The 15,063-nt window shown below is 32.9% G+C and overlaps 1 protein-coding gene across 6 annotated transcripts in view; it reads left to right on the forward strand.

The window, feature by feature from the left end:
- LOC143244972 (eye-specific diacylglycerol kinase-like) overlaps positions 1 to 15,063 on the forward strand; it is a 324,629-nt gene that overhangs the window by 201,678 nt on the left and 107,888 nt on the right. The window contains exon 1 of one of the 6 annotated variants that reach the window (XM_076490615.1): positions 11,613 to 13,832. The exons of 4 other annotated variants lie outside the window; for them this stretch is intronic. In XM_076490615.1, the coding sequence (XP_076346730.1) occupies positions 12,976 to 13,832 (857 nt within the window). In that variant the 5' untranslated portion in view covers positions 11,613 to 12,975. Of the gene's footprint in view, positions 1 to 11,612; positions 13,833 to 15,063 lie in introns of those variants that run through there. One more of the 6 variants, XM_076490607.1, reaches the window with a different exon arrangement.

A 15,063-nucleotide genomic window follows, 5' to 3' on the forward strand; every position in this document is an offset into this window, starting at 1 on the left:
CTAAGTTTTGTGAAACGGTATTCGATGTCGAAGTTTCTTCTATTACAGAAAAAAAACATATAAATTAGGTGCATGAACTATTTCAGTAATCGTGATGTCAGTTTTTATTGGAAATACCGTCACTTCCCTTCGATTGGAGCTTAGTTGTATTTATCTGTATTTGTCAAAAAAATACCTCTATATTAAGTTTATATAATTAAGATCCCAAAGAGATACTGATGTTCCACTCTTAGACTTTAAAGACTGGCTTGCTGTGTCACTTGTGTTTCTGAATAACAAGAATGTTAATTGAAGGAATCATTGCAAGAAAATAGAAAAATAATAAACTGTAAATGGAAATTAAGGATTGTTGGTTATTTATAGAATTGCTAAAAGAAGTATCCAACATTTAAAACATGATACAATGAAGGGTATACAGACAAGTTAAGTATTACCAGTTGGACAGATTATATATAAAAGCATTTAAAAAGTTAAACTCAATTATATATGTGTTTTTTCGGAAAGTATGATGGGAAGATACTCACGTTGCTTTGTCTCAACGAAACTTTAATAAATTATATGATTGTAATAATATTTATCTTTGATCAACACATTGGTAATTTTATATATATAAAGAGAAAGATATTTTACAACTACACTCCTGAAATATTTTCTCAATATGCCAGAAAATAGAATTGCATCTCAAACTATATATATTACTAAGAATAATACCACGCACCACTGGTCTTTACTATCATCATATCAAAATAACAACAGTAAATAGGTTGTTTTTGAATGACCCAGATCGCAAAAATGGCATTGGAACAACGCTGCTGTCGATCCCTATACTCTGCTATTGCATCTCTTTTTACTTCTATTTGTTTCTATATTACACTAACAGCACAGGCTAAGTTAACTATATACTTTCATATAAAAGTGTCGATACTCTGGGCATATCTTTTAAATTAACCTACTTTTACTTTCAACTCGTATTGATAATATATTTCAAATGCAAAGAGTAAAAACAGAACTCAACGTTCTGAATTCTTTGTATATAAATCTTATATACATAACCCGAGTCAGCAAACCAAAGAAATATTAGGCTTTTCATAAGCATTCAAAATCGTATAAATAACGTATAGGAAAGACACTTATATAGATGAGTTCTGTTATTACGTACGCTTACTAGCTTTTCATTTTAAGTTATCATAATGTTTTTCAGAATTTTTTATTAGAAACACAGAAGGCCTATTTAATATTGTGTATAACGTGCTTAATGTGCTTTTTTAAACACATTTCGTGATTGATACTAACCCGTCTTATATTGACCATAAGGATATAAAAATGATCACTAACAATCTAAGGGTTATTCCAATTATCACTCTGTCCAGAATGCTTTTGTTGTCCTTTTTTCATTTTTATAATTCTTAATAATATAAATTGTTCTTTCGCAACAAAACTATTATCTGACTGTTTCGTAGGCTCACTACGGTGTTTATGAAACTTAGTTGGAAGGACGACAACTGCCTGTTAGAGAAACACAAGTTTCGAAAGTCTTCCGTCTTTCGTCTTCAGAAAGACTTAAAACATCATCCTCTACACTTGTCTTCCCACAACAGGCAGTTGTTGTCTGTCTATTCATCTAAGTTTCATCATGAATGCCCTGTCTAAAATATATATCAAAGAATATCGTGTAAATGTTGAAATTATAATATTCGTGTTGATATGTTAGACAGTTTTGTTGTTCTTTATTTTTGTATAACGAAGTAGTTTAATTCAGAAATGTTATGACACTGAGTTATAGGTGAAAGTAAAGTAAAATTTAACACATTATCTATTTAAATTTAAAAGATAAAAAATAACTTTTATTATTATCAAACATCTTTTATTCTTTGCGTAGTGGTACAGCGGTATGTCTCCGGACTTACAACGCAGAAACAGGGTTTTGATACCCGTAGTGGGCAGAGCACAAATAGCCCATCGTATAGCTTTGTGTTTCACTTCAACGAGCCCTCCAGTAGCACAGTGGTATGCCTGCGGACGTATACTGTTACAAACATGGTTTCGATACCTGTGATGGACAGAGCACAGATAGCTCTTTATGTAGCTTTGTGCATAACAAAACAAACAAAACACACCAATCAAAATAAAAATCAACCTTTGTGTAGTGAAATTTGTGTCTGAAGGTCCGCACTATGTTTTCTACTTCCAAACCTAGAACAGAGTGAAAAGACACAAGAGTGGTATTTAAGTCTCTCTCCGAGTGAACATGTACTTTTGTTTTCGAAAACATTTCATTTTTGTGGAGTTTTTATTATAAATGCCCTGATTAAATAATTTATTATGAAACAAATGAAGAGTAGTTACAATTTGAAGGTAGGCACACATACATATGTTCAAGTTAAATTCTGTAATTTTCATTCAAAAATGGTTTTACGTGTTTTTTGTTAGGGTTTTATTAGTTATTTATATAAGTGAATAAGATGGTCTGTAGTTATTTACTGTGTTATATTTTTAGTATGAAAAGTATCCTAAATTGCGCATGAACTAAACTAAAAAGCTGTCAGACATAGACATTCCCAGCTTACAAATGTTTACCAGAAGAAGGGCAACTCTTAACGGAATTGACTATTAGATTTATAACTTTCCATAGTGTAAGTTAAATGAAAAACGTGTTTAACTGCCTCTCGCCGAATCTAATTGACTATTAGATTTATAACTTTCCATGGTGTAAGTTAAATGAAAAACGTGTTTAACTGCCTCTCGCCGGATCTAATTGACTATTAGATTTATAACTTTCCATAGTGTAAGTTAAATGAAAAACGTGTTTAATTGCCTCTCGCCGGATCTAATTGACTATTAGATTTATAACTTTCCATAGTGTAAGTTAAATGAAAAAAACGTGTTTAACTGCCTCTCGCCGGATCTAATTGACTATTAGATTTATAACTTTCCATAGTGTAAGTTAAATGAAAAACGTGTTTAACTGCCTCTCGCCGGATCTAATTGACTATTAGATTTATAACTTTCCATAGTGTAAGTTAAATAAAAAACGTGTTTAACTGCCTCTCGCCGGATCTAATCTTGAGCCTTAGATAGTCAGCTCAGTCCTAAAACCACGAGGTCATAGGTGACCTCTCCAATGAACACAATAATGTAGATCAAGCCTTTTTAAAGTTTCAAAATTAAATCTCAAATGTTATAGTCACAGTTTTTAAAATAAACTAACTTTTATTCCAGTTTGAAGTTGTTAGTACAACAGAATCATTTTGAATAAACGCTTTTTTTACATAAAAATGTGCCTCTATTTAACTGTATCATTAGACGAAATGCCATTAAATGTGTTTTCAGGGTTTACAGTATTTCAGCGTTTCAAAAATAAATGTTACAAATAAATAAAAGAATGTATATCACTTATTAGTTCCAAAGGTCTTGCTTATAGTGAACGTATTGCTTTTACTGTCTTTGTTTTGTCTGGAATTGAGAAAACTGGATGTTTTTAACGTTAAAATAAAATGAGTGTGAAACAAAAAATCTACCACTACACGCTGCGGGTCATTTTGTTTTAAAGAAACAAGAAAATCTAAAAGGTATCCTTCAAACTTCACGTTTTTTATCAACAGACTTTCAATATTTTATTTATTAGTATAAAATTAATTACAGTATTCCATCTCTTATAAAGTAAATGTGAATTTGAAACTGAAAATAGATACATCAAGGAAAATTGAATATATATGTATAATACAAAAGAGACTACAATGATTTATAGGCCTTTTTAAGGGTTTTGAAAGCGAAACTTTTAAATGTAAATGGTGATAAAAGGATAGGCATAGAAACAACTTTTCAGTTATTTGTTTCTTTAGTAAAATATCCTTTCAATGCTTCATTTCTTACAATGATATTCTTAGAAAATGTAAGTCTAGTCTGAAATGACAGGAAGTTCAAAGCGTTTCCGTTTATTTAACGTGAAAGGTTCCGGTTCCTGCAGAGAAAGATAAGATAAAGGAAAGAAAGACTAATACACGAGATTAGGAAACTTACATCTTCATAAAGGTCTTTTCGTTGAAGAAAAAAAGAGATAAACGTAAGCTATAAAAGCATTAATGGAATCATGTTTATATTTAATTCATGCTGAAAGCATTGGTGAAGTTTAAGTTACATTTTCTTTAAGGATTTACCTACTTAAAGTTTTGAGGTTAGAAGCACAGAAAGAAATAAAACAGAGAAGAAAATGTCTAATATAAATCAAAAACTTTTAAGTCTTATTTTATAGGGAATGGTTTTTGAAATTACTTAAAATACGCAATTCACTCTGAATGTTTAATCATTTTGCACTTGCAAAAATTAAAGAAAACTGGTTCTGTTTTTTATCTATTTCCATATGAAGACGGATCTTTAGTTGTATAGTAAAAAATATTATATTATAAATTTTATACATACTCGACTGTAATTCACCGACAGAGTAACGTCTTTACGGCAGAAAGACTTTTGGGCATTCTGATTAGAGATCTTATAACACCGATATAAAAATACAAAAACTGAATGAATAGATACGAACTTGTAAAAATATTCTTGAAGGTAAGTTCGTTTGTTTGTTGAATTTCGCGTCAAGTAGCTTTCTAGCTATCTCCACTATTGATACCTAATTTAAAAGTAATAAAGTGAAGGAAAGACACCAATTCAACAAATACCACCGACAATTCGTGGGATTGTTGTAATGTCCCCAGGTTTAAAATGACGCGCATGCTGGGTGATTGGATTCATTCGAACCTGCATATTGCGAACCGAGCCCAGCTATTCATCAGCAGGCAATACAAAGTTTCGGTATGTAAGAAATATATAGTACAATTTCTATTGATATAAGTACATCTGACGTGTGTTCGCACGGTCAAAGTTTAAAAGTCAGAGGATAAATGACATGTTTTTAGTTACCTTGAGAATATTCATAATCATACATTATAACTAACAATAATGGTTGTACTTCAAATAAGTTGATAGATGTTTTCTAATAACACATTTATATAAATATCAAACCAAGTGATTATAAACAAACGTCTTAATTTTAAAAATAGTCACAGATGATTGATAATAGCTCATGAATTTAGCATTCGTTCACAGATCGCACACAAGGTATAATTTCATGCTCCCTATGGTTTCTTTGCGAATTTCGCGCAAAGCTACTCGAGGGCTGTCTGCGCTGCTCCCTATGGAATGTTCACGAGTCAGTAAACTATTACATTTCAGTTATCGTCGGGATCAGTATTTTCGTCATAATAATTGAGTTTGACGAAGCTGGCCACTTGTGCATTTTCCTCATCGTTGTCAGACTAAGTCTCGACTATGTGTACCAACTCTTAAGGCAGGATGTCACTATCAATCCTTTCATACAAATACGCATCCTTTTCGACCTTCCACCTACGACCAACTGGTGTTTGTATATACAAGATGAATGTTTTTTTCATATTTGTTTAGTAGTTAACTCTCAGTGTGTACATCTTCATTGGTATGGTAACAAGAGACTAAGATCAAATCCATAAACTGGAATGAGGTGAACCAGATCTTCTGTGGAGTATTTGGCTGACCTGTGCATGATGCTCTACTTTACAGATAGCAAGAAAACTTTCTCAGAAATTGTTGCCAAGTATCTGAAAAAAGAGCAAAACCGAAAGATGTATATTTAATTTTTTTCTTAGCTATGATCCTTCCGTTGTGAATGAAGACAGGCTATGGTTAAGTCTGATCCTTCCGTTGTGAATGAAGACAGGCTATGGTTAAGTCACAAGAAGAAAAGTAATGAAAGAGAAGTGATGCCATACACATCACTGCACATGTTTACTGATGAAGCATTTTATGTCCAACAGTTTATTTTTATGAAACACCTGCGTAAAAGTACACACACATTCTGCTGTAGTTGGTTAACATAATACAGAAGCAGCAGGAACGTACCAGTTTCAAACTATCAGATTATGAGTTCAGTTGTAGATGATGCAGGCATTCCATGTGCAACAGGATTCATCTTCTTCTTGAAGGGAGGAACTTAAACAAGAAAGAGCTTTCAGCTGTGATGTCATCAGTATATTTCAAGGCAGAATATCAGTTCAAATAGACAAAGAACTTATCACCCAATAGATATGTGATATGCTTTTCATTTTGCCACTCTGACAGAATTAGCTTGATCTAGTTAGTTTTAACATTACACAGACCTGCAAATTCAAAAATTCATAAAAGTTGTTTTGGTTTTAAAACGTATTTCAAAAATAATACTATTTTTTTTCTATCACGTAAAGATTTTTTTAGAAATCGGGAAGAAAAACTTATTTACATCAAATTATTATTTTGTTTACCACAATGAACATTTTTATTACATTTTTTATTATTATTTTTGGGTTCTGGAACGACGGATAAGATTCTCACGTCACGATTGTTCTGGAAAAAATCTGTAGCCAGTAGTTTTCAATATTTAAGCATAATAAGATGTGACCCAATTTCAATGAAAATGATTCACTTATGTAAAAGAACGTTTTGTAAAAAATACGTATGTGATAGAGAAAAATGGATATCATTTTCGGATTCGGTGTGTAGGAATTATGGTATTACATGTACAAATTTCAAGACAATAAAACCATCGCAGGACTGTGTTATAGATATCAGTGATAAAGTTCAGTCTTTTAACAAAAGACATTCTAAGGTAATTTTTCAAATGTTTGAGAGAGAAGCGAGTGATTGAGGTACGTTATTCTCATCAACGTTGTATACATCAAAGACAGAATATTTTACCAGTGCATTGTTATCTTCCAGTGTAAGTTTGTCTATCTTCACTAGAAGACCAGTTGGTGTAGCTAACACTTGTGTAGTTTGACCTAATGGATACAAAAGTATCTTTTTGAAACTGAGTTTGCTCTAGAAAGAATAAAAAGCTGCTCGTAGAGAATACATTGTGCTGTTTTATGATTGGCATTTGTCTTTGAAGACTTTAGCTTCTTGCTTTTATCAAAAGAACCAAGTGTTTTGAAGGATAGCCATAGAAGCAGTGCATAAAACTTGTTAACAAGTATCTTCTGAACAAAGGTTTCGAATGCTTCTTTTCTACCTGTTTCAAAGAAGCGTTCACAATTTCAACTGCAGCTTGTGAACTAAATGAAAGACAGAACAAATCTCTTAGAATTTCATACTTAAATAGACCATTGAAAACTTGGAAGGTAGTCATCAGTGATTACAGCTCCCTTTCTTATTTCCTGTGGCTAGTCTCAGATGACCACATTTCTTTGTGTGGTGAATCTTCGGGACCAGTCGTAGCCTTGGTAGGTTGTTTACATTGAATCGAGAGATATTTTTACTGCCTTTTCTTGATGATAGATCGCTGCTTGTCAATTCAATATGAATTCTCTATGCTAGTATATCTGATCTAGACACACTGAACCTGGAGTTTCTCAGTGTTTTTTTTTATCTTGGTCAGTGTGGAACAGATTGATGAATGTTCTAAAGTAGATAGACAGGTACTATGCATAACTGTAGTTATCTATGTGCTAAACAGAAAAGGATATATTGTTGAATGCATGCCAGAAGTAGAATAATGATGTTTCATAACTCAATGAAATGAGAACATCAAAATGATCCTGTTCATGTACTGAATCCAAAACTGTGCAGTTCGTCCTAGTTCATCACTTTTTATTTTCCTTATGCGTGCAATATATCTCATGAAGATGTTGACACTGGTCACTTCAGCAACTTTTGGAACTTATCAAATAACAACTTTTTCAGGGCTCCTAGGGTATGTTAGCAGTCAACACTCTATAAATCCATAGGCTCAAACCACTGATTAGAGTAACATGCCATCAAGTCCAGAGCCACATAATAGTTTCCTGAAAACCCTCATATAAAAGCAGCTTATGTAGAAAGCACTGAGTGGAACAATGGTATCCTTCAACTGGAGTGAACAATGCCACACTGATGTACATACCTCTTGACAACTGCAAGGTCTTATGTTGCAATTTGTATTGTTGGCCTACAAATTTAGTAGTTTTCTGAAACACATACAGCACCTGCTGAATCAAACGAGTTGACAGAAACTATATATTCCACAGTCGACTGCCTTAATGATGAAATATTCACAATGGCAAATAACCAAACCTGCTCAGCCTGGAAATGACTTTTGCCCATGTTGTAGCTAGGCCCAATAGAATATCCATAATAAGTTTGATATGCAAACTTCCCTCACTACGTCTAACGCAAATATGTTAATCTGAACAATTTTCAGTTGTGGTTTGACATTCTGTTCCGTGAAGCATAGCGCCTGAGGCTTGAACTTGATAGATGATATCTTTGTCTGTGAGATGATAGGCTTTGTGGGGGAAGAGGAACACTTTTGTGCATGTTCTGTACTATGATGTTATGTGTCATATTTACAATTTTATCCCTAGATGGTGTTTATCATTCAAATCAAAATTTCCCTAACATAAATGTATCAAAGAATTATTCTCTAATCTATCTTTACAGCACATCACACTTAACAAAAGTGTTGCACATGACAGTTTAGATAGATTTAAGTAGGACATACAATAGCTCAAACGACTTGGAACATTGACAAGTTTAGCACTGTAATTAATATATTTTGGAGTATTTTTGATAAATAGGTGTTTCAGCATCTTACATTGACCATAAGTAACCGCACTGCACAAATCCAGAGTTATGGACCTGACAATTCACACTACGAAGTAGTGCACTTATGAAGGCATAGCCAGATAATATATATGTCAAATGTTTCATCAGCGCATCTGGCAATTTAATTCTGTCAGACAAAGAACATTAACGGATGATATTTAGGGTATTTCCGCGGAATCTCTGGAGACAAAGGCAATGTAGCGATACAAAATAATTGCTGCTGTTTATTATGCAAATTCTATCCACATCAGTTCCGGATGACTAGTTTTCTTCTAGAGCAACAGAACGTTCATCAACCATCAGGTCTCAAGTCTTAAATAAACAAAAGACTTTGTGTGCACAACCACTGATAATAACTAAGGAAAAAGTGAGACATTTATGTGTATGAATACTATCCAGGCTTAAATTAGTTTTTAATTCGAAGTTTTGCTTCAATGAAAACAGCCCACATGGCCTGCATATAAACAAATCAGATTAACAGTTTATCTACATCATCACGTATCACTACACTATTAGTCGGATTTTTCCTCTGGCACTACAAACACATGAATAAGAGTAAAGAGATACCACTGAATGACAAGAATACGTCAAGTACATTAGACGTCAACAATTTAGACTATTTACAACATTTGGATTATTCACATATCATATTTCCGGTATGACGTTACAGTGAAGTCACGCCTCTGTAGTCAAGGGGCGCAGTGTTTAAAGACCTTCCATTGGTTATTCCTGTCACATAATTGAAAACTTGGACAAACAATAAGATACACACGCGCGCGCGTTGACTGTTATGTGTTAGAGAATATTTGTTATATGAAATTACTAGACTCATTCAGCATTTCGTTATACACATATTTATAAGTGAAACACTCTCACGCCAAAATAAAATAGAAAAGTTTAAGCTTTTCCTGTAGGATTCACACACGTTACTAACAGCAGTATATAATCAAAATTTAAATGTTTTAGTGGTGTAAAAAATGTAAAAAATATGATAGTAATGTATAAATATTAAAAATTTTAGTAGTGCCAAAAAAATCAATATAAATATAATAATATTCTGTGTTGTATGTTCATATAACTATTTCGCAGGATTTGGATGGACCTTCGCCAAAATTGATATAGAAGTTTATGAAGTCCATGTGGGGATACATACAATTTTTTTTTATTTCTTAATTTTGCGTTTTACAGTTTTGAAGGGCGTTTTTTTTCACCACAAACTCACCTCCTCTATATTTGTTTGGAGGTTCGTTGGGCTCTTAGAAAAAATACGTGCAAATTTTCAGTTTTACATTTCGCGTTTCTTATTACTACTACGCCCCCTATTGATCGATCTTCACCAAATTTGGCATAAAAATTTGTTGTTCCAAGGGGAGATGTATAGAAATATTCAGTTTTGCATTTTGACTTTGACAGTTTTGTGAACGCTTTTGAATTTTTACAATTACATATAAGGGAAGCAACTTCTCATGTCCTAAGATAACCTTTCATTAATCATGAATTTACATAACATTCGTCCAGAAGAGGGATACTTCAGCTAGTATTAAAATAATTTAATAATTTCGAAATATAATATTTTTAGCAGTGTCGAGAAAAATATTTTAGTTGTGTTAAAATATAAAAATATTTTAGTAGTGTTAAAATATAAAAGTGTTTTAGTAGTACTAAATATAAAAGCGTTTTAGTAGTCTTAAAATGCAAAAACAATTGTTCTTAGTGTCAGTCCTTATTTATGTTTTTGTCTGTCTACAATTGTGTCGTCTAACTGTAGTTCTTATAATGTAAATACCTAATTATTGAATCTCATTTGACCTTCTATTCTCTGTAATACTTTAAGTAAACGAAATATATTACGTTCATAAAAAGACCACCCAAGGTTATTTTGAGTCAGTACAGTGGCCATTTTGTTGGCGTACATAAGACAGGCTTAAGAACACAACCCACGCGAATATTGCGTTTTATTACCAGGTAGTTGGAGCCACTGGGCAGAGACATAAGAGACTGTAAGGGTTCAGAATAGTAAAGTGAGCACTATTTTGCTCAAATGAGAAGTGGTCTAACGTGTTTTCCGTTGAATACACTATTAGTTGATAGTAAACTGTATGGTTATTTTCTGAAGTAGATAGGTAGAGGTATTTGGATTTCAAAAAAACACCAAACTTTACTTGTGGCTTTCTTTTTCGTATTGTAACGTTAGTTTCATAAAATAATGTTCTTTTTGATAATTGTTATTTTTATCATTTTCTGTATAGCGTCTATGTATTACGCTTGATTTAAAATTATTTTTCTTGTTAAAGATTTGAATTATATTTCTTGACAAAGATACTTGCAAGGTTTATATATTGTAGTTTTGATTTTTGTTTTCTATTTTGCTATATAAATGTACCTAGCGTGAATAGTGTAGTTTATTTTTGGCATGTACTTTTATACACATATAGCTTGAATATTGCATTCCATTTGTGACATGTGTTTACACACATATCTAGCAGGAGTTTTGCAGTTTAAGTTTGTTACTAACATATTTTTGAACTGAAAGTATCAAATAATTATTTTAATCAGATAATAATTACTAGGCAAATTGAAAGATCGTGTCGCTAACTCGTCACAGTAAAACAGTTTTGTCAAATCGAAATCTAAAGAGAGAGATTGTTCCTAGGGTCGTATACTAGTTTAGGACGGCGTGAAGTTGCTATGGTAACGGAACTGCTTGTGACAGTGAGAGGCGTGATCGACTGTACAAGTCAGAATGGTCAACACCTCTAGAAGAAACCCACTATTTACACAGCTCGGCCTGTTTGTAAAGTACTAGAATACACAGCTGAGGTCAACGAAAATTTTAGTCTCTAACTAGACGAGTTGCGTACCATTGTGTTATTACGTAGTTGGTGTCTTAGTTCACGATGAGCGAGAAATCCCGATATTCGTTCTACGTCATCAAAGCACGCCCTTCGTCTGTTGAAACTCTGGGTTCCGCGTGGGCACGCGTGTATATATATGTGTATGTATATGTGTGTTTGTGTGTGTGTGTATAAATGTATGGAGGTTGGTTCTATTTCCCAGCAGGTGTGCAGGCACCTGCAGAGTTTCAACGTTGCTGATCGCATCTTTCGTTAGATTACTCGGAGCAAGAATATCTAACTTTTGCAACCAGAGATCTAAATTAGTGGTATACCTTGTGCACAGAACTTGAAAAAGTTTCATCAACACAAGACTGTTCTTGTTTTAGGAAGTGTCAGACGTTATGGTGGAAATTTATTTTATGGCTTTAAAAATAGAAGTATATGCATGTTCATCGTGAAGCCTGTTCTACCAGAGTAAAATATCGTTTACGCCGATATATTTCATATATTTCAGTATATGATTGACAAAGGTTGCAAAATTATTCCTATGGTAGAATTTATTTCAATTTGTAATCTATATACTAATAACTGCTTTCCGTTAGCTACTATTAAACGGATCATTTGGGCAGTTTTCGGCTATGGTATAGTTAGAAGCCAAAGGTAAGCGTAGATCTTCAGTTTCAAAGTTATCTGGCATATTCTGATCAGAAGGATTATGTAATATCAAAATTGTTTTTTTTATTATGAGAACTAGAATAACGTGAAGCCTCTACTATTTACCTCCTTAATTTAAAAAAAAAATTAGTTTACTGATTTTTATTTTAAGAGCCGCTCAGCCTTCCTAACTTTAGAAAATAAAACTGGAAACTTGATGAAGAGCATTAAGGTAAAATCAGAAGACGAAAAAATTACCTGAAATACGTACAAGAGTGGTTTAATTTTAAGCGGTGATTGAATTTCGGTTTCATAAACACACTTACCCAAACCGTTTCATATAAAACGAAGCAAACATTCGTTAATTTTTAACAAAAAAAAAACATTTATAAAACGTGTGACGCATTAAAGATTTTATTATGAAAAGTTAAAGCTTTAATGAGCTTTGATGTCAGTGCGAGTTAAAGATATTGTTTCTTTTAATTTCGTGTTTGTAAGTATTATCTACAATCTTCTGGGTTTCATATAAAGATTTGTTTCAGGCGAAACATCCAGAAAGGTTCACCATTTCTCATGGCAGTATTTGTAAAACTGTTCTGCAAGTAAATAAATATATATATATATATATAATTCATTATTGCTCTATCGTAAGACTAAAATTTGATTTCATTTAAGTAGAAGAAATCTATTTATATTCGCTGTTTGTTCCATTTAAAATAATTATAATGCGAAAGGACTCCAAATTACATCAGACCAGTGTATCTTTAAAGACTTAAGTAAAACATTCACTCCACAACCAATGGAAGTCTGTTAATGTGCAACATCGTTTTTAAGAAGTCATTCGATGGATGATAAGATCACCTCTAAATTTTATTTGCGATATTTTAACATGCAAAAGATTCGTGACACTTTCAAAAAATCAAGACATCCTACCATGGATGCCCCAGTATTGAATTTATCTTCCAACTTAGAAGTACCAAAGCAAGTGAGGTCGGCTTCCTTTGACGAAATACATTTCAAGAAGCATAAGGAAGAAAATGACCTTTCGCCCACATTGTTAAATGTTCCAAACAGTAGAGGGCAGAGATCGCGATCTTTCGATTCTGTTACAGTAATTGCAAAATCAACTGCTTCGACCTTAGACGTTCCTCGTTGGCAAATAAGACGAAGGTCGTCGAGTGACAAAAGTCAGAACTCTAGTCAATGTCTTCATTGTTTATACTTAGAGGAATACCAGAAAAATGAGTTTAGCTCAGAGGGTTCTACTCCCCCAGATGATTCCTTCAATCTCGGTTCAAGTTCTGAAAATTTTGAAGACGATGCTTCATTGGGACAAGATGATAAAGATATTACAGCTGAAGTCTCAAGTCCAACCGATGTAGAGGATCCACATTTTAAAAACTGCCATGTTTTGGTAACCCTTTCAACCCCATCAGTGGATGGGTTTAAAACTAAAGAAATTCCTCTCAGTGATAATAGCACCTTTAATGATGTTTCTCTTGATGTTCCCGCGTCTTCAAAGCAAGTTCGTTCAGTCTCTGTGGATTCGTCATTCATAAACGTTCAACCTTCAAACATCGATGATGAGGAAGACTCTGATTTTGGTCACAAAAGTCAACGTTCACGTTCTGTAGACATAGTTCTTCCTACTGACGGTGACTCTAGCTACACTGTTCATACTAATGCGGGAGAAATCTTGAAGTAAGTTGCTCTACATTCTTGTGCTCTTAAACCATACGCTTTTTGACATTAGCAATTAAAATTAATACCATAATTTTATTTAGTTGTTCTGGAATATGAAAGGCCGGTAAAGATATAAATGGTACATGCTATCGCTCTCAATATGTAAATATATATATATTTTTTTTCTGTATAACTTTTTTTTTCGTTTATGCGAAATAATTTAGGAAAACATGCTGATACATCTGCACATAAGTATTCCGTGATGCGTATGACGTCAAGTTTTAAGTTACCAATAGCATAGTTTGGAAGTCACGTTATTTATCTGTAGTTTTCTTCTGTCGTACCAGTCTCTGAATTTAGAAGATAGATAATATTTTTAAACAGAAACACGCTATTGTTAATAGGCTTATGAAATAAGTTTAATACTTTCAATATTAACTTTTTCCTCATAGTCACAAAGTTACGTGACGTAAGCAGTTTTACAGGGGTTTGTTCGCAATAGTAAACTTCATCAATGAAGATAAATGGTTGTTTATTTGTAATTCAATAAGTAGAGATTTAAAACAGCAGTCAAAAGTATTCTACACTATATGCTTATACAACTATAACATTTGATATAATTATGATCTTACACATATTTTTCAGTAAGCAGTCAAAAGTACCCTAAACTATATGCTTATACAACCATAACATTTAATATAATTATGGTCGTACATATATTTTTGAGTAGGCAGTCAAAGGTACCCTAAACTATTTGCTTATACAACTATAACATTTCATATAATTATGATCTTACATATATTTCTGAGTATTGTTTTTGTTTTTGAATTTCGCGCAAAGCTACACGAAGGCTATCTGCGCTAGCTGTCCCTAATTTAGTGTAAGACTAGAGGGAAGGCAGCTAATCATCACCACCCACCGTCGACTCTTGGGCTACTCTTTTACCAACAAATAGTGATATTGACTGTCACATTATAAGTATTCCGCAGCTGAAAGGGCGACCACGTTTAGTGCGACAGGGAATCGAACTCTTGATTCTTAGATTACGAGTCAAGCACCCTAACCACCTGGCCATGCCGGGCCTCATTTCTGAGTAGACATTTTGTTTACTCAAGAAAATAATCATTAATTATTACACCAAATATAGACATGTATTTATAAGCGTATCCATTTTCCTCAAAGAATCAATGATTTTTTTTTTTTAAACATTATTTATAAAGCTTAAATACTTAACATTATGGAAACAAGT

Source organism: Tachypleus tridentatus, chromosome 1 (genome assembly GCF_004210375.1).
Source record: "Tachypleus tridentatus isolate NWPU-2018 chromosome 1, ASM421037v1, whole genome shotgun sequence".
Classification (NCBI taxonomy): domain Eukaryota; kingdom Metazoa; phylum Arthropoda; class Merostomata; order Xiphosura; family Limulidae; genus Tachypleus; species Tachypleus tridentatus.